The sequence below is a fragment of the Arachis hypogaea genome, chromosome 15 (genome assembly GCF_003086295.3).
Source record: "Arachis hypogaea cultivar Tifrunner chromosome 15, arahy.Tifrunner.gnm2.J5K5, whole genome shotgun sequence".
Classification (NCBI taxonomy): domain Eukaryota; kingdom Viridiplantae; phylum Streptophyta; class Magnoliopsida; order Fabales; family Fabaceae; genus Arachis; species Arachis hypogaea.
Window position 1 is genome coordinate 28,386,446 of NC_092050.1, and position 12,218 is coordinate 28,398,663.

General features: G+C 31.4%; 1 protein-coding gene across 1 annotated transcript; it reads right to left on the reverse strand.

Annotated features, from left to right (window-relative positions):
- Positions 1-8,561: 8,561 nt before the first annotated feature.
- LOC112750078 (transcription initiation factor IIA subunit 2) lies at positions 8,562-11,384 on the reverse strand. Its single transcript, XM_025798608.2, has 4 exons — positions 11,235-11,384; positions 10,939-11,080; positions 10,730-10,780; positions 8,562-8,982 (listed from the first exon to the last, which is right to left on the reverse strand). Exons 2-4 carry the CDS (start codon positions 11,065-11,067, stop codon positions 8,842-8,844), a joined length of 321 nt encoding a protein of 106 aa, XP_025654393.1. The 5' UTR covers positions 11,068-11,080; positions 11,235-11,384; the 3' UTR covers positions 8,562-8,841.
- Positions 11,385-12,218: the final 834 nt, after the last annotated feature.

A 12,218-nucleotide genomic window follows, 5' to 3' on the forward strand; every position in this document is an offset into this window, starting at 1 on the left:
AAAAGTGAGACTTTGGGTGGCTAAGCTTAATTTTAGAATTGTATAGAGTGTGTGCATGTGTTAGGTGAGAACTTAGGTTAGTCAAAGATTTATATGATAGCTCACTTGGCCATACATATATCCTGACCCTTACCTTAGCCCCATTACAACCTTGAAAAGCCCTCATGATATTTACATTTGTACACTTGATAATTGTTGATTAGTTAGATGAAGAACAAAGTTTTAGAGAGCATGATTAGAGGAGATTTGAGTGGCTTAACCCCAAACACTTGAGCGATTAGAGTGCATATACACATCCAGTGGGGGTTCAATTGCTCATTTCCATATATCCGTATTTGATCATTGCTTGTCTTGCAAGTTTGTGAATTCTTTTGATTAACTCAACTCAATTGTGAATGTACTTTGATATGATTGATTTAGTCCTTGATTGTGCATATATGATTTCTTGGGAATTTGACTCACTTTGACCACATATATATATATATATATATATATATATATATATATATATATATATATATATATATATATATATATATATATAGTAATTAGAATAGCATGATGCATGTAGGTAGCTTGCATCTAGATAGGTTGTATTGCATAAGTTCCACCATTCTGTCTTCACTCTTTTGGTTCTCTTGAGCTTAGCATGAGGATATGCTAATGTTTAAGTGTGGAGAGATTGAAAACCCCATTTTTAGGGTTTATCTTGTGCTTAATTTAGTAGATTTTATCCATTATTCTCACACTTATTCATATAATTTGCATGTTTTACATTTTTCTTCCTAATTTTGTGCTATAAATGAAAACATACTTCTTTGGCCTTAAATTTGCTAATTTTAATCCCCTCTTATTACCAATCGATGCCGTGATATGTTTGCTGAGTGTTTTCAGGATTTATAGGGCAGGAATGGGTTAGAGGACGGAAAGAAAGCATGCAAAAGTGGAAGGAACGCAAGAAAATGATGTTTTGAGAAGCTGGCAGCGACGTGTACGCGTGACTGACGCGTACACGTGACAAGGATTTTTGCCAAACGACGCGTACGCGTGGACGACGCGTACGGGTGACAAAGCATCACGTGCTGCAAATTGCAGAAAGCGCTGGGGGTGATTTCTGGGCTCCTTTTTGGTAATCATTCAAGCAATTTTCATTCACATAATTTTAGGTTTTAGATGTAGTTTTCTAGAGAGAGAGACTCTCTCCTCTCTCTAGGTTTTAGGCTTCTTAGTTTTACTCCTTCTCAATTTCTGAATTTTATCTTATTTCTACTTAGTTCTCTTCTACTTTTAATTGTTCTAGCATTCTAGTTTATTTATTTCTCTTGTTGATTACTTTATGTTGTCAATTTAGTTTATGAATTCTTCATGTTAGATTTGATTTCCCTTTTATTGCAATCTGAGGTATTTCATGTTTATTGCTTCTTCCTTTATTTGTTATCATTGATGCTTGCAATTGTTGGTTTTAGATTTTACATTCTCTATTGTTTTTCTATACTTTTATTTGTGCCTTCCAAGTGTTTGATAAAATGCTTGGGAGGATTTTGAATTAGATTTTTGGTATTCTTAACTTGGATTGATCAATTAGAGACTCTTGAATTATCAAAATCTCTTGTTGATTGGTGATTGAAAGTTGCTAGTTGACTTAAGTTTCACTAACTCTAGTCTTTGATTAGGACTTGTGAATTCAAGTTAATTTTCTCACTTGACTTACCTTCAATTGTTAGAGGTTAGCTAAGTGATAGTGAAAGGCAATTACCATCACAAGTGACTATGATAATGGGGATATGAATTCTAATTATCAATCCTTGCTAGGACTTTCCTTAATTATTAGTTTATTTCCTTGTTATTTATATTCCTTGTTCAATATTTCAAAAAAAAAATCCAAAAAGATACAATCCCATAACCAATAGTAACATACTTCCCTGCAATTCCTTGAGAGACGACCCGAGGTTTAATACTTCGGTTAATTTTATTGGATTTGCTTAAGTGACAAACAAATTAAATTTGATTGAGGTTTAATTGTCGGTTTACATCTATACTTACAATGCGCTTATTTTTGTGAATTCTTTACCGACGATTTTCCCCATCATCAGCACAGGAATTTTTTTTCCTCTGAAATCAAAACAGCGTCATTTTGATTGTTGGATCAGCGAACCAAAACTTGAAAAAACTCAGACGGTTCTATTGGTTCGTCGATTTTTAAACCGTTTTTTTTTTTTTTTTGCAAAACAGTTCTAAAAATTAACTGGATTGGCGAAATAAATAATTTCCGGTTAAACCGACCAATCCGGTCTAATTTTCAAAACCTTGAATTTTTTGGCGTTGTGTTCTTCTATATATATGGCTTTCTTAATCCATTGCAAAATATTAGTAATTTCTTCATGTATTATTATTATCTTTTGTTAAAATCACTTATGCGCTATTATGATTTTGAAATAAATAAATAATAATAATACCGGTGTTCACATTTGATTTTGTCACGTCAAGAATCACAATTAATATATATATATATATATATATATATATATATATATATATATATATATATATATATATTAATTGTGTAATATTTTATATTGTCTCAGATTTAATTGTATGTGTCATTAATTTGGTGTATAATTATTTAATTATCCTTCTTTGATATAAGGATTGTTGTGTATGTTACTTATGCGCATATTAATCTATCTAAGGAGAAAGTTTATATTTGGCGATGTTATATGTATATATTAATAATATTTGAATAATAAAAAATTAAGAATAAATCGATTTTCATTATTTATGCAAACAATAATCGGCCTAAAGGAAGCTTATTGTTTGGCTAAATAATAAGCATTGCACACTTTTGTTTATTTTCTATTAATTATGCGATCAATAATCAGCCCAAATGAAAGTTATTGTTTTAGCCAATTAATGAAAAAATATATGCGGTAATAAATATGTTGCAAAGTTTAAGTTTCTATGTGCGCATTCAGTCGGTCCAAAGAAAGACTTAATGCGTGACAAGAATTTTTGACAATATTTGATTACTGCAATAAGAGTATCAGTTACAGTTAATTTTTTCTATCCAAATATTGAAAATTAATGTTGTTCTAGATATCTCAATGGTGAGTTCTATGGTGCCTTTGTTATGGTGCCTAAATTGCCTAACTTCCCTTTTAAAGCAAAAAATAAAATATTTAAAATAAAAAGTAAATCATGTAAAATTTATTAAATATTATTTATTTACCCTTTTTAGTAACTTAGGTATAAAGTGATAGGTATCATAGCATTCACCTATCTCAATATGGACACCTTTTTTTCATTATTTAACTAATGTTTACTACATATTTTTGTTCTAATCCAGAAACTATGGTATCAGCTACCAATGTTTCTACACAAGTTAGTAGTATTCCTATGCTGAATGGTTCGAACTTTAAGGTTTGGAAAGATACCATGAAGACTGTCTTCGGTTGTATAGATATGGATATAGCTATTTGAGAGGAGAAACCCACTTCCACTCCAGAAAATTTCAATGAGGTTAAAATAGAGAAGTGTGAGAGATCCAATTGAATGAGTATTATGATTATGAAACACTCAATTCCTGAGGCATTTCGAGGCTCAATTACTAAGGATAAATATGCCAAAAAGTTCCTGCAAGATGTTGAAAAATTCTTTGCTAAAAATAAAAAGGCAGAGGCAAGTAATCTTTTGAGCGAACTTGTCTCCATGAGGTATAAAGGTAAAGGGAACATAAGGGAGTACATTTTGAAAATGTCTCATCTTGCTTCTAAATTGAAAGTACTAAAGTTAGAGTTGTCTAAGGATTTATTCGTGCATTTTATTTTGATCTCTCTTCCTACATATTTTGGTCAATTCAAAGTGAGTTATAACACTCTAAAGGACATTTGGTCTCTAAATGAGCTTATATCTCACTGTGTGCAAGAAGAAGAGAGGCTACAGCGAGATAAGACTAAAAGTGCTCATATGGTTTCATCTTTTCAGTATAAAAGAAAGCATTATACTACTGCGGATGTGCCTTCTCAATAGAAAAAAGCTAAAAAAACAAGATCAAACTTCAACCTGTTTCTTCTGTAAGAAGGTGGAACACATGAAGAAGGATTGTACCAAATATGCCACTTGGCTTGCAAAGAAGGGTATGATTCTTACTTTTGTTTGTTCTGAAGCTAGTTTAAGTTATGCACCTGTTGATACTTGGTGGGTAGATTTTGCTGCTACTACTCATGTAAGTGTTACTATGCAGGGTTGCCTGTGGAGCCAACCACCAAGTGATGCTGAAAGATACATCTATGTGGCAAACGACAATATAGTTGCAGTCAAAGCTATAGGAACTTTAGATTATGTTTCACAAGTGGATTTTACTTGGATTTATTTGAGACATTTTATGTACTGTCATTTATACAGAATTTAATTTCTGTTTTTTATTTGGACAAATTAGGTTATTTTTTGTTCGTTCGAAAACAATCAAGTCAGTCTCTTTTATAATTCAAATAATATTTGCTCTAGTGGTTTGATGGATAATCTATATAGGCTTGATTTGAATTCCTATAATAATGAAATACAACAAACAAGTACAAAACGAAACTAAATGAGAATTCGACATCATTATGGCACAAATACCTAGGTCATATCTCTAAATAGGGAAGTTTGCATTGAGTGCGTAAAGGAAAAAGGACAAACGAAAGGAAATTAGGTACCGAAAAAGTTAAAGATGTCTTAGAACTGATACACATCGATATATGTGGCTCATTTCCTACTATCTCTTGAAATGGATAACGGTATTTTATTATAGATAATTACTCTCGTTATGGGTATCTATATTTAATTTATGAAAAGTGTCAAGCCTTGGATGTTATCAAGTCTTTCAAAGCTGAAGTTTAACTTCAACTTAGGAAGACAATTAAAACTGTCAAATCTGATCGTGGTGGTGGATATTACAGAAGATATGACGGTCCAGGTGAGCAATGTCTCAGGCCTTTTGTACCTTTTCTAGAGGAGTGCAGTATTGTTCCGCAATACACCATGCTAGACAAACCTAACATGAATGGTATTACAGAGTGAAGGAACCAAACTCTTAAGAATATGATGAGAAATATGATTAGTCATTCTTCCTTGTTTGAATCACTTTGGGAAGATGTCTTAAAGACCGCAATGTATATCCATATTAGGATAACAAACAAAGCAGTTAACAAAACTCCTTATGAAATTTGGACCAAAAAAAGGCCTAGTATAAAGCATTTACACATTTGAAGATGTCCAGTTAAGGTGTGATCTTGTAGGACGCATGAAAGAAAATTGGACTCAAGAACAATTAGTTACTACATTGTTGGTTACGCTAAGCATTCACGTGGGTACAAGTTTTACAATCATGCATCAAAGTCTATTTTTGAAACGGAAAATGCAAGATTTCTAGGATGTTGAGTTTAGAAAAAAAGGAAATATTAGAAATGTTGCTTTTGATGAAGATTCTATAACTGATAATGATCAAGTCTTTATACCTATTATTGTTCAAGATGCAGTTACAATACAAGAGCACAATGAGAACCTTACTGTAGATCCAGTTATAATACAAGAAAACAATGAGAATATTATTGTTACTCAAGATACTGCTATAGTACAGGAGAATAATGAGAATCTTCCTCAATCCCAACCCATACAGCAAACTCAACAACCACAAGAAGTGCCATTAAGGATATCTGACAGAGAAAGGAGAAGTGCAATTTCGGATGAATATGTAGTCTATCTCCAAGAACATGAGGATGGCATTGATTTGACAAAAAATGACCCAATCAATTTTCTTCAAGTCATGCAAAGTTCTAACTCTAAAAAGTGGATCGATGCCATGAAAGAAGAGATGAAGTCTATGAAAGACAATGATGTTTGAGATCTCATAGAATAACCTGAAGGTGTGAAACCAATTGGTTGTAAATGGATATTTAAAACCAAAAGGGATTCTAAGGGTAATCTCGAGAGATATAAAGCTCGTCTAGTCGCTAAAAGCTTTACTTAAAAGGAAGGCATAGATTATAAAGAGACTTTCTCTCAAGTATCATCGAAAGACTCTTTTAGAACCATAATGGCACTAGTAGCTCATTTTGACTTGGAGCTACATCAGATGGATGTAAAGACAACGTTTCTCAATGGTAATATTGATAAAACGATATATATGGTACAATAAAAAAAATTTATATCAGGCAATTCAAAATCTATAGTTTGTAAGTTAAAGAAATCCATCTATGGTCTCAAACAAGTTTCTCGTCAATGGTATCACAAGTGTCATCAAGTCATTACCTCGTATGGTTTTGAGGTAAATATCATAGATGAATGTGTATATCGCTAGTTCAGTGGGAGTAAATACATATTTTTGTTATGACATTCTACTTGCCAGTAACGATATAAGCTTGTTGTTTGAAACTAAGAAATTTCTATCGAACAAATTCAAAATGAAAGATCTTGATGATTCCTCTTTTGTATTAGGAGTCGAGATACTAAGAGATCAATATCAAGGTATTCTTGGATTACCACAAAAGAACTATATCAAAAAGATTCTAAGTAGATATGGCATAGAAAGTTGTAGACCAATGGACATACCCGTAGCTAAAGGAGAAAAGTTCAGTCTCAAGCAATGCCCCAAAAATGATCTTGAGATGACAGCAATACATGATAAACCTTATGCATCAGCACTAGGGAGCTTAATGTATACTCAAGTCTGCACACATCCCGATATATCATTCATAGTGGGAGTGCTGGGTAGATACTTGAGTAATCCTGGCATGGATCATTGGATAGTTCTTAAATGTGTAATGCGTTATCTGAAGAGAACAAAGGATTACATGCTTACTTATCAGAGATCAGAAAATTTGGAGATCATTGGGTACTCTGATTTTAATTTTGTGGGATGCCAAGATAGTAGACGCTCTATTTCATGTTGTGTCTTCATGTTGGCTGGAGGAGCTATTGCATGGAAGTCTAACAAATAGACTCTTGTAGCTTCTTTAACAATGGAGGCAGAGTACGTTGCTTGCTTTGAGGTATCCAAACATGGCATATGGTTGCAAGAATTTGTCACTGAGTTTCTATAGTAGATGATATTGAAAGGCCATTGAAGATATTTTGTAACAATAATTCAGCAGTACTATACTCCAACAACAATAAGAGCTCGACGAAATCGAAGCATATAGACATCAAGTTCTTAGTTGTTAAGGAAAGAGTTCAAGAAAAACAGATTTTCATAGAGCATATAGGACCAGAGTATATGCTAGCAGACTCATTAACTAAGGGATTGACCCATAAGGTCTTTCATGAGCAAACTACTCAGATGGATGTCAATATATGTGATGTCTTGGTTTAGTGGGAGTTTATTTTATACTATATGTCCTATAACAGATATTGAATTATCTTTCTACAGAATTAGGTTGATGGTTTAATTCATGTTATGTGCAACATTTATGTTACAATATTTATTTTGTATTTGATCTCAATAAAGTTTTAAAGTTAGACCAGTTGAAAATAGACATACAGAGATCACTTGGCATGTAATTTCTATATTATTATCTAAATTTGATCTATGTCGTTAAATATATTAGTATGGTGATTATCGTGGTTAAGTCATGATATTAATGTAATAAAAGCTACGGTAATTCCATAACTAATATATGAGACAGACCAGATTGTTAAAGTAATAAGAGAAATAGTATTCAGATGTGCGCATAAAATTTATAAGATGTGATTATCTCAGGAAAGAATATATGTATAGTCCAAGTGGGAGATTGTTGGAAAATTATTTAATTTTCTAATTTATTTGTGGACAATATATATATATTAATTATAATCACAAATCATACTATTTCAAATTAAATGACTTATATAACGGTGATTTCATTTATTATTATAAATTCTAAAGTGAATAAGTTATAATTACTTTTGATTAAATGCAATACGGAGAGAGGTAGAAAGGCAAGCTCCTGCATTTCTAGGCGAGACCTCTCTAATGCCTACACTTCCCCTTAGGAAAAGGGGGAGTGGATGATTGGTAGGTCCGCTTACAACGAAGCCACATACCTAATAGAACAAGTCAAGCTAAAAGGAAAGCATTTTTAGATTGGTCGTGAACCGGAATTAAATGAGAATAAAATCAAATATTTTTATTTGGGTTTTAGATACTGTTTTTATTTGGGTTTTAGGGTTTAATGGCTATCATACTCAAACATAAATAATGACTTCAAAGTTTCGATCCCTAACATACCAAAGCCGCCTCCACAACTCTTTTTCTATCAGAGGAGTTGCAATTCAACCGCCCTACTGAAGATATAGAAGGTTTTGGTTGAGGAAGACTGAGACAACTCTTCTATTAATTTTTATTAATAAAGGTACGCTTTCGCATTGACATATATTTTTAACGGTTTAATATAGATGATGTAGATTATAAAACAATTCATTCTAACGAAACAGATATACCATTGATCCTTCTTATCCCAGGATACTTCTTGATAGTGGATTGAATTTCCAGGTAACTCTCTAATACGTAAAAAAATTCTTAAAGTATCAGGGTCAAAAATCACAAATTTGAAACAAGCATCCATAAACTATAATATCATTGGAGATGATAAATTCGTTTATAAAGTACAGTGAAGAGTATTCTCATCCAATTAAAACATGTAGCATTCTGAATGTAACATTAACAAAACAAAAGTGTGTAGATTAATGCCTTTAAAATCCATATTGTTACGAGGTTGCTGTTCATTCGAGAATTAAGATCATCTGACTACTGTCTTTGCCATCATTCCCATGATACAAGCAAATGACAACAACTCCTTCATCACAGTCCATGGAAATTCAGCAAGTTTATTGTGTGAGTAACTTTGAATCACATGCCACAATTTTAACTCTTCCAACATTCTCTTGACAGTCATCAGTCTTAATCACTGCATCTTGTAACATGAAGGTCCAAACGTTGTCACAAAATCTGTATGTGTGGAGATGTCCCTGTGAAATTGGACAGACAAAAAGAAAAGGGAAACAAACAACTCAGATTTTTCTTACAAAGCAAAAGAGGAAAGCAAGGGAAGAGTTATTATACCATTCTCACAAAGAAAATAAGTACGTACAAATCTATAAAAAAGGAATATGATGATTGACTACCCCAAGGTTGCTTTGAGAATAGCTACTCAAATCTTCTTTTTTTTTTTTTAAATTGGATAGAAAATGAAGAACTTTATTAAGAGAGAAAGAATTTGCAAATGAAAATGGTTACCATGTAACAAAGCATGCCAATCCTTTTGCATGTTAGTTAATGAAACACCTTTGAGCAAACTATATGTTGAATACTAAAAGGAAGCGAAAAAAGTATTCCTCCCAAATAAAATCAACAAACGGAAGGAATTGTTGAAAAATCTAGAGTTCCTGTGTTGAACCGGATTATTAACATGAAAGATCAACCCACAATCAAATTAAAATCAAAATTTAAAGAAACATCAAACCTTGCCTTTTCAACATGCATTCAGCAACAGGCTCTAATAAAGTTAAAACACTGCATCGATTGATAAACTTTCAATCACATGCTTTCATTATGTCACCTTATATTCCATTAAAGTAGAAGAGTGATTGGAGAGCACTCTTCAAGCAAAAAGTTTAATTTTTTATATACAGAAAATAACAAATCTCCAGACAACCAATGTTGAAAACATAGATCAACTATGAGTAGAAAAATTATGCAAATTTGATAGCTTTAGACAGTTTTCTCAACAAAAAGCCACTAAGAAAAACAACAAAGGGCAACTAAGAGCGACAAAGAAAGCTCTTCTTTCAGACTGCATATCAAAATATAATGTCTGCAAGCTTGGACTACATTTAATTTTAAAACAAAATGAAAATGCAACAGAAAAATGTCAATAACTGTACTTCTACCTTATCCAGATTATCAAGGACTCAACAATCAATATATATGCAAATTATCAATGACTCAAGATCTCTGTAATATAGATTCAATTTAAATCTAAATGTTTTCCCTCTCTTTATGCTAAACTACCAATATTCATATATCTTCATACGTCAGAGGCATTCCTTGAGTATCGGGGCTAGGTAACAAGTTTTGTCAAAGGGAATAAAAATCTTCATAACCTGAACTATCAATTAGCACTAACTTACAACTAGACCTCTTTGACCCGTTTGAGGAAAGACAATAAAATTAACACTTTTAATTATGAAAGCACTTATCATAGAGTATATTAAGTTTCAAACATTTATTGGTTGCTAATTATACTTGAAGATTTCAAACATCAGAAGTAGTTAAGGGGTACAAATGGCAACATGACGAATGGTACAAAAATGGTTTATAAAAAAACTTTATAAATCATTTTTGTCAAATGGTGTTCCTTTCATTTGCATTTCACTCATGATTCTATCACTCCATGTTTTCCATAAGCCGCATTATTCTCAAAAAAACCTTTGAAGTTGCTTCTCTGAGCTAAATAGTGTTATTCTTCAAACATTTGCTATTTACTATTAAAATCCAGCAATCAACAATCATTACTAGTTATAAAACTCATCAGGTTACCTAGCTTAACTAGCAGTACTCTCTGGTTACCTTATCGTGTTAACTACTATTAAACAGTTCTTGACAAGTCTACACCAACAATAACAATAGAAACAAGCAAGTCCATGTCAAATCTAATTTAACCTAAAAAACAATACTTCATGTACATCAAATCTAAAGAGCATATTTTTTTGGTACCTTAATGGAGACCTTGCTCTTAACTTGCGTTTCCAATGCTTCAGCCATGGACTACAAAATCCACACGCCATTAAAATAAACAAAACACTAAACACATAATATCATGAAGTTTTCAAAATTGAGGCCAAAAAAAAAAAAAGCAGACTCAGAAAGATATTAAGAAAGAACCAAATCAAAGAGTATATATATATATATATAACAAATTTTACCTTATCAAACTGAACAAGAACCTGAATAGCCAGCTCTGGGCTAAGGGTTCCGTTTTGAACCATCTCGTCCAAAGTCTCCGTCAGGCACATTCCGATCGTTGATCTACGGTACAACTCGAACGTCGCCATTATCGGACGATAACTGCAAAAATTCATGTTAAAAAAAAGGTGCATGTTAAAGAAGAAAACAGAGGATATAACAGAAAAAAATATATCTAAAAGAAAAAAGGAGAAAAAGGAGAGAGAAAAGATTGAAGTGATGGAAGGAAAGAAGAAAGATGCAGGAGTTGGAATACGTGGTGAGAAATCGGGAAATGAATTTGGAAGAGTTGAGTGAAGCTTATTGTCGTTATTGTTTGTTGAGCTCTGCTTCAATTCTTCTTCCTTCTGTTAATCGGTTTTTCTTCGATTTGATTTGGGGCTTTTATATACCCTAGGATTCGGAGCTGGAGGTATATATATGGGAAAGCATGAGGTCAATGTGCAATGACGGTTTTACCCTCAATCTTTTCATCAGTTAATACCAAATCAATTAATTTCAAAACAAAGGGGCAGCAGTGTACCAAACCATATTAACAGCTTTTTTACAAATTTTTAATGGTATATAATTAAATTAAATTCTAAGTAAGAAATTAAGAATTGAGTTTCAGTTATAATTAATTTAAATTCTAACATTTAAAATAAATTAATAAAATTATATAATTGAATTGAAATTCAATATTTAAAATATTTATCAAATGAGTTAAAATTTTATAATAAATAACTTTATTTTTTATTAATATAATATTATATTTAAATAATAAATATACTTATTTATTAAATTATATGAAATAATTAAAAGTTTTTATTTTTTAACTAAATTTTTTTTCAACTAAAATTTATTCACTTTTTTTAAAAAAACAAAAATTAGATTAATCTAATAATATTAAATAAAAAACATTGTTATTAATTAAAAAATAAATAGTTCTCCATGGTTGATTCTAACGACAAACCAACAACAAAAAATAAATATATGCTATAAAAAACTAACTTGTTGAGTGGTCTAATGACATAACAAATAAAAAAAAATAGTTATTAACAACAAATTATAGCAACTAATTTAATGTTATTAAAATGAAACAAAATTATGTCATTTTTGGTTAGTGTCACGATGACATAACTTCACTTGAAATATTTAGACGTAACAGATTGACAAAGACTTGGTATCATTAATCTAAGTTAAATACATAAAATTTATATATATAGATATTTTTTAAATCTGCATAGTAGATTTTTCAAAA

What these genes read in the sequence shown, in the direction of transcription:
- LOC112750078 (XM_025798608.2), bottom strand. Translation starts at nt 11,067, where the DNA reads ATGGCGACGTTCGAGTTGTACCGTAGATCAACGATCGGAATGTGCCTG. An exon ending in TTCTTGTTCAGTTTGATAAG is followed by an intron (nt 10,781 to 10,938) that starts GTAAAATTTGTT and finishes TGGATTTTGTAG; the next exon opens with TCCATGGCTGAAGCATTGGA. An exon ending in AGAGCAAGGTCTCCATTAAG is followed by an intron (nt 8,983 to 10,729) that starts GTACCAAAAAAA and finishes CCAATTTCACAG; the next exon opens with GGACATCTCCACACATACAG.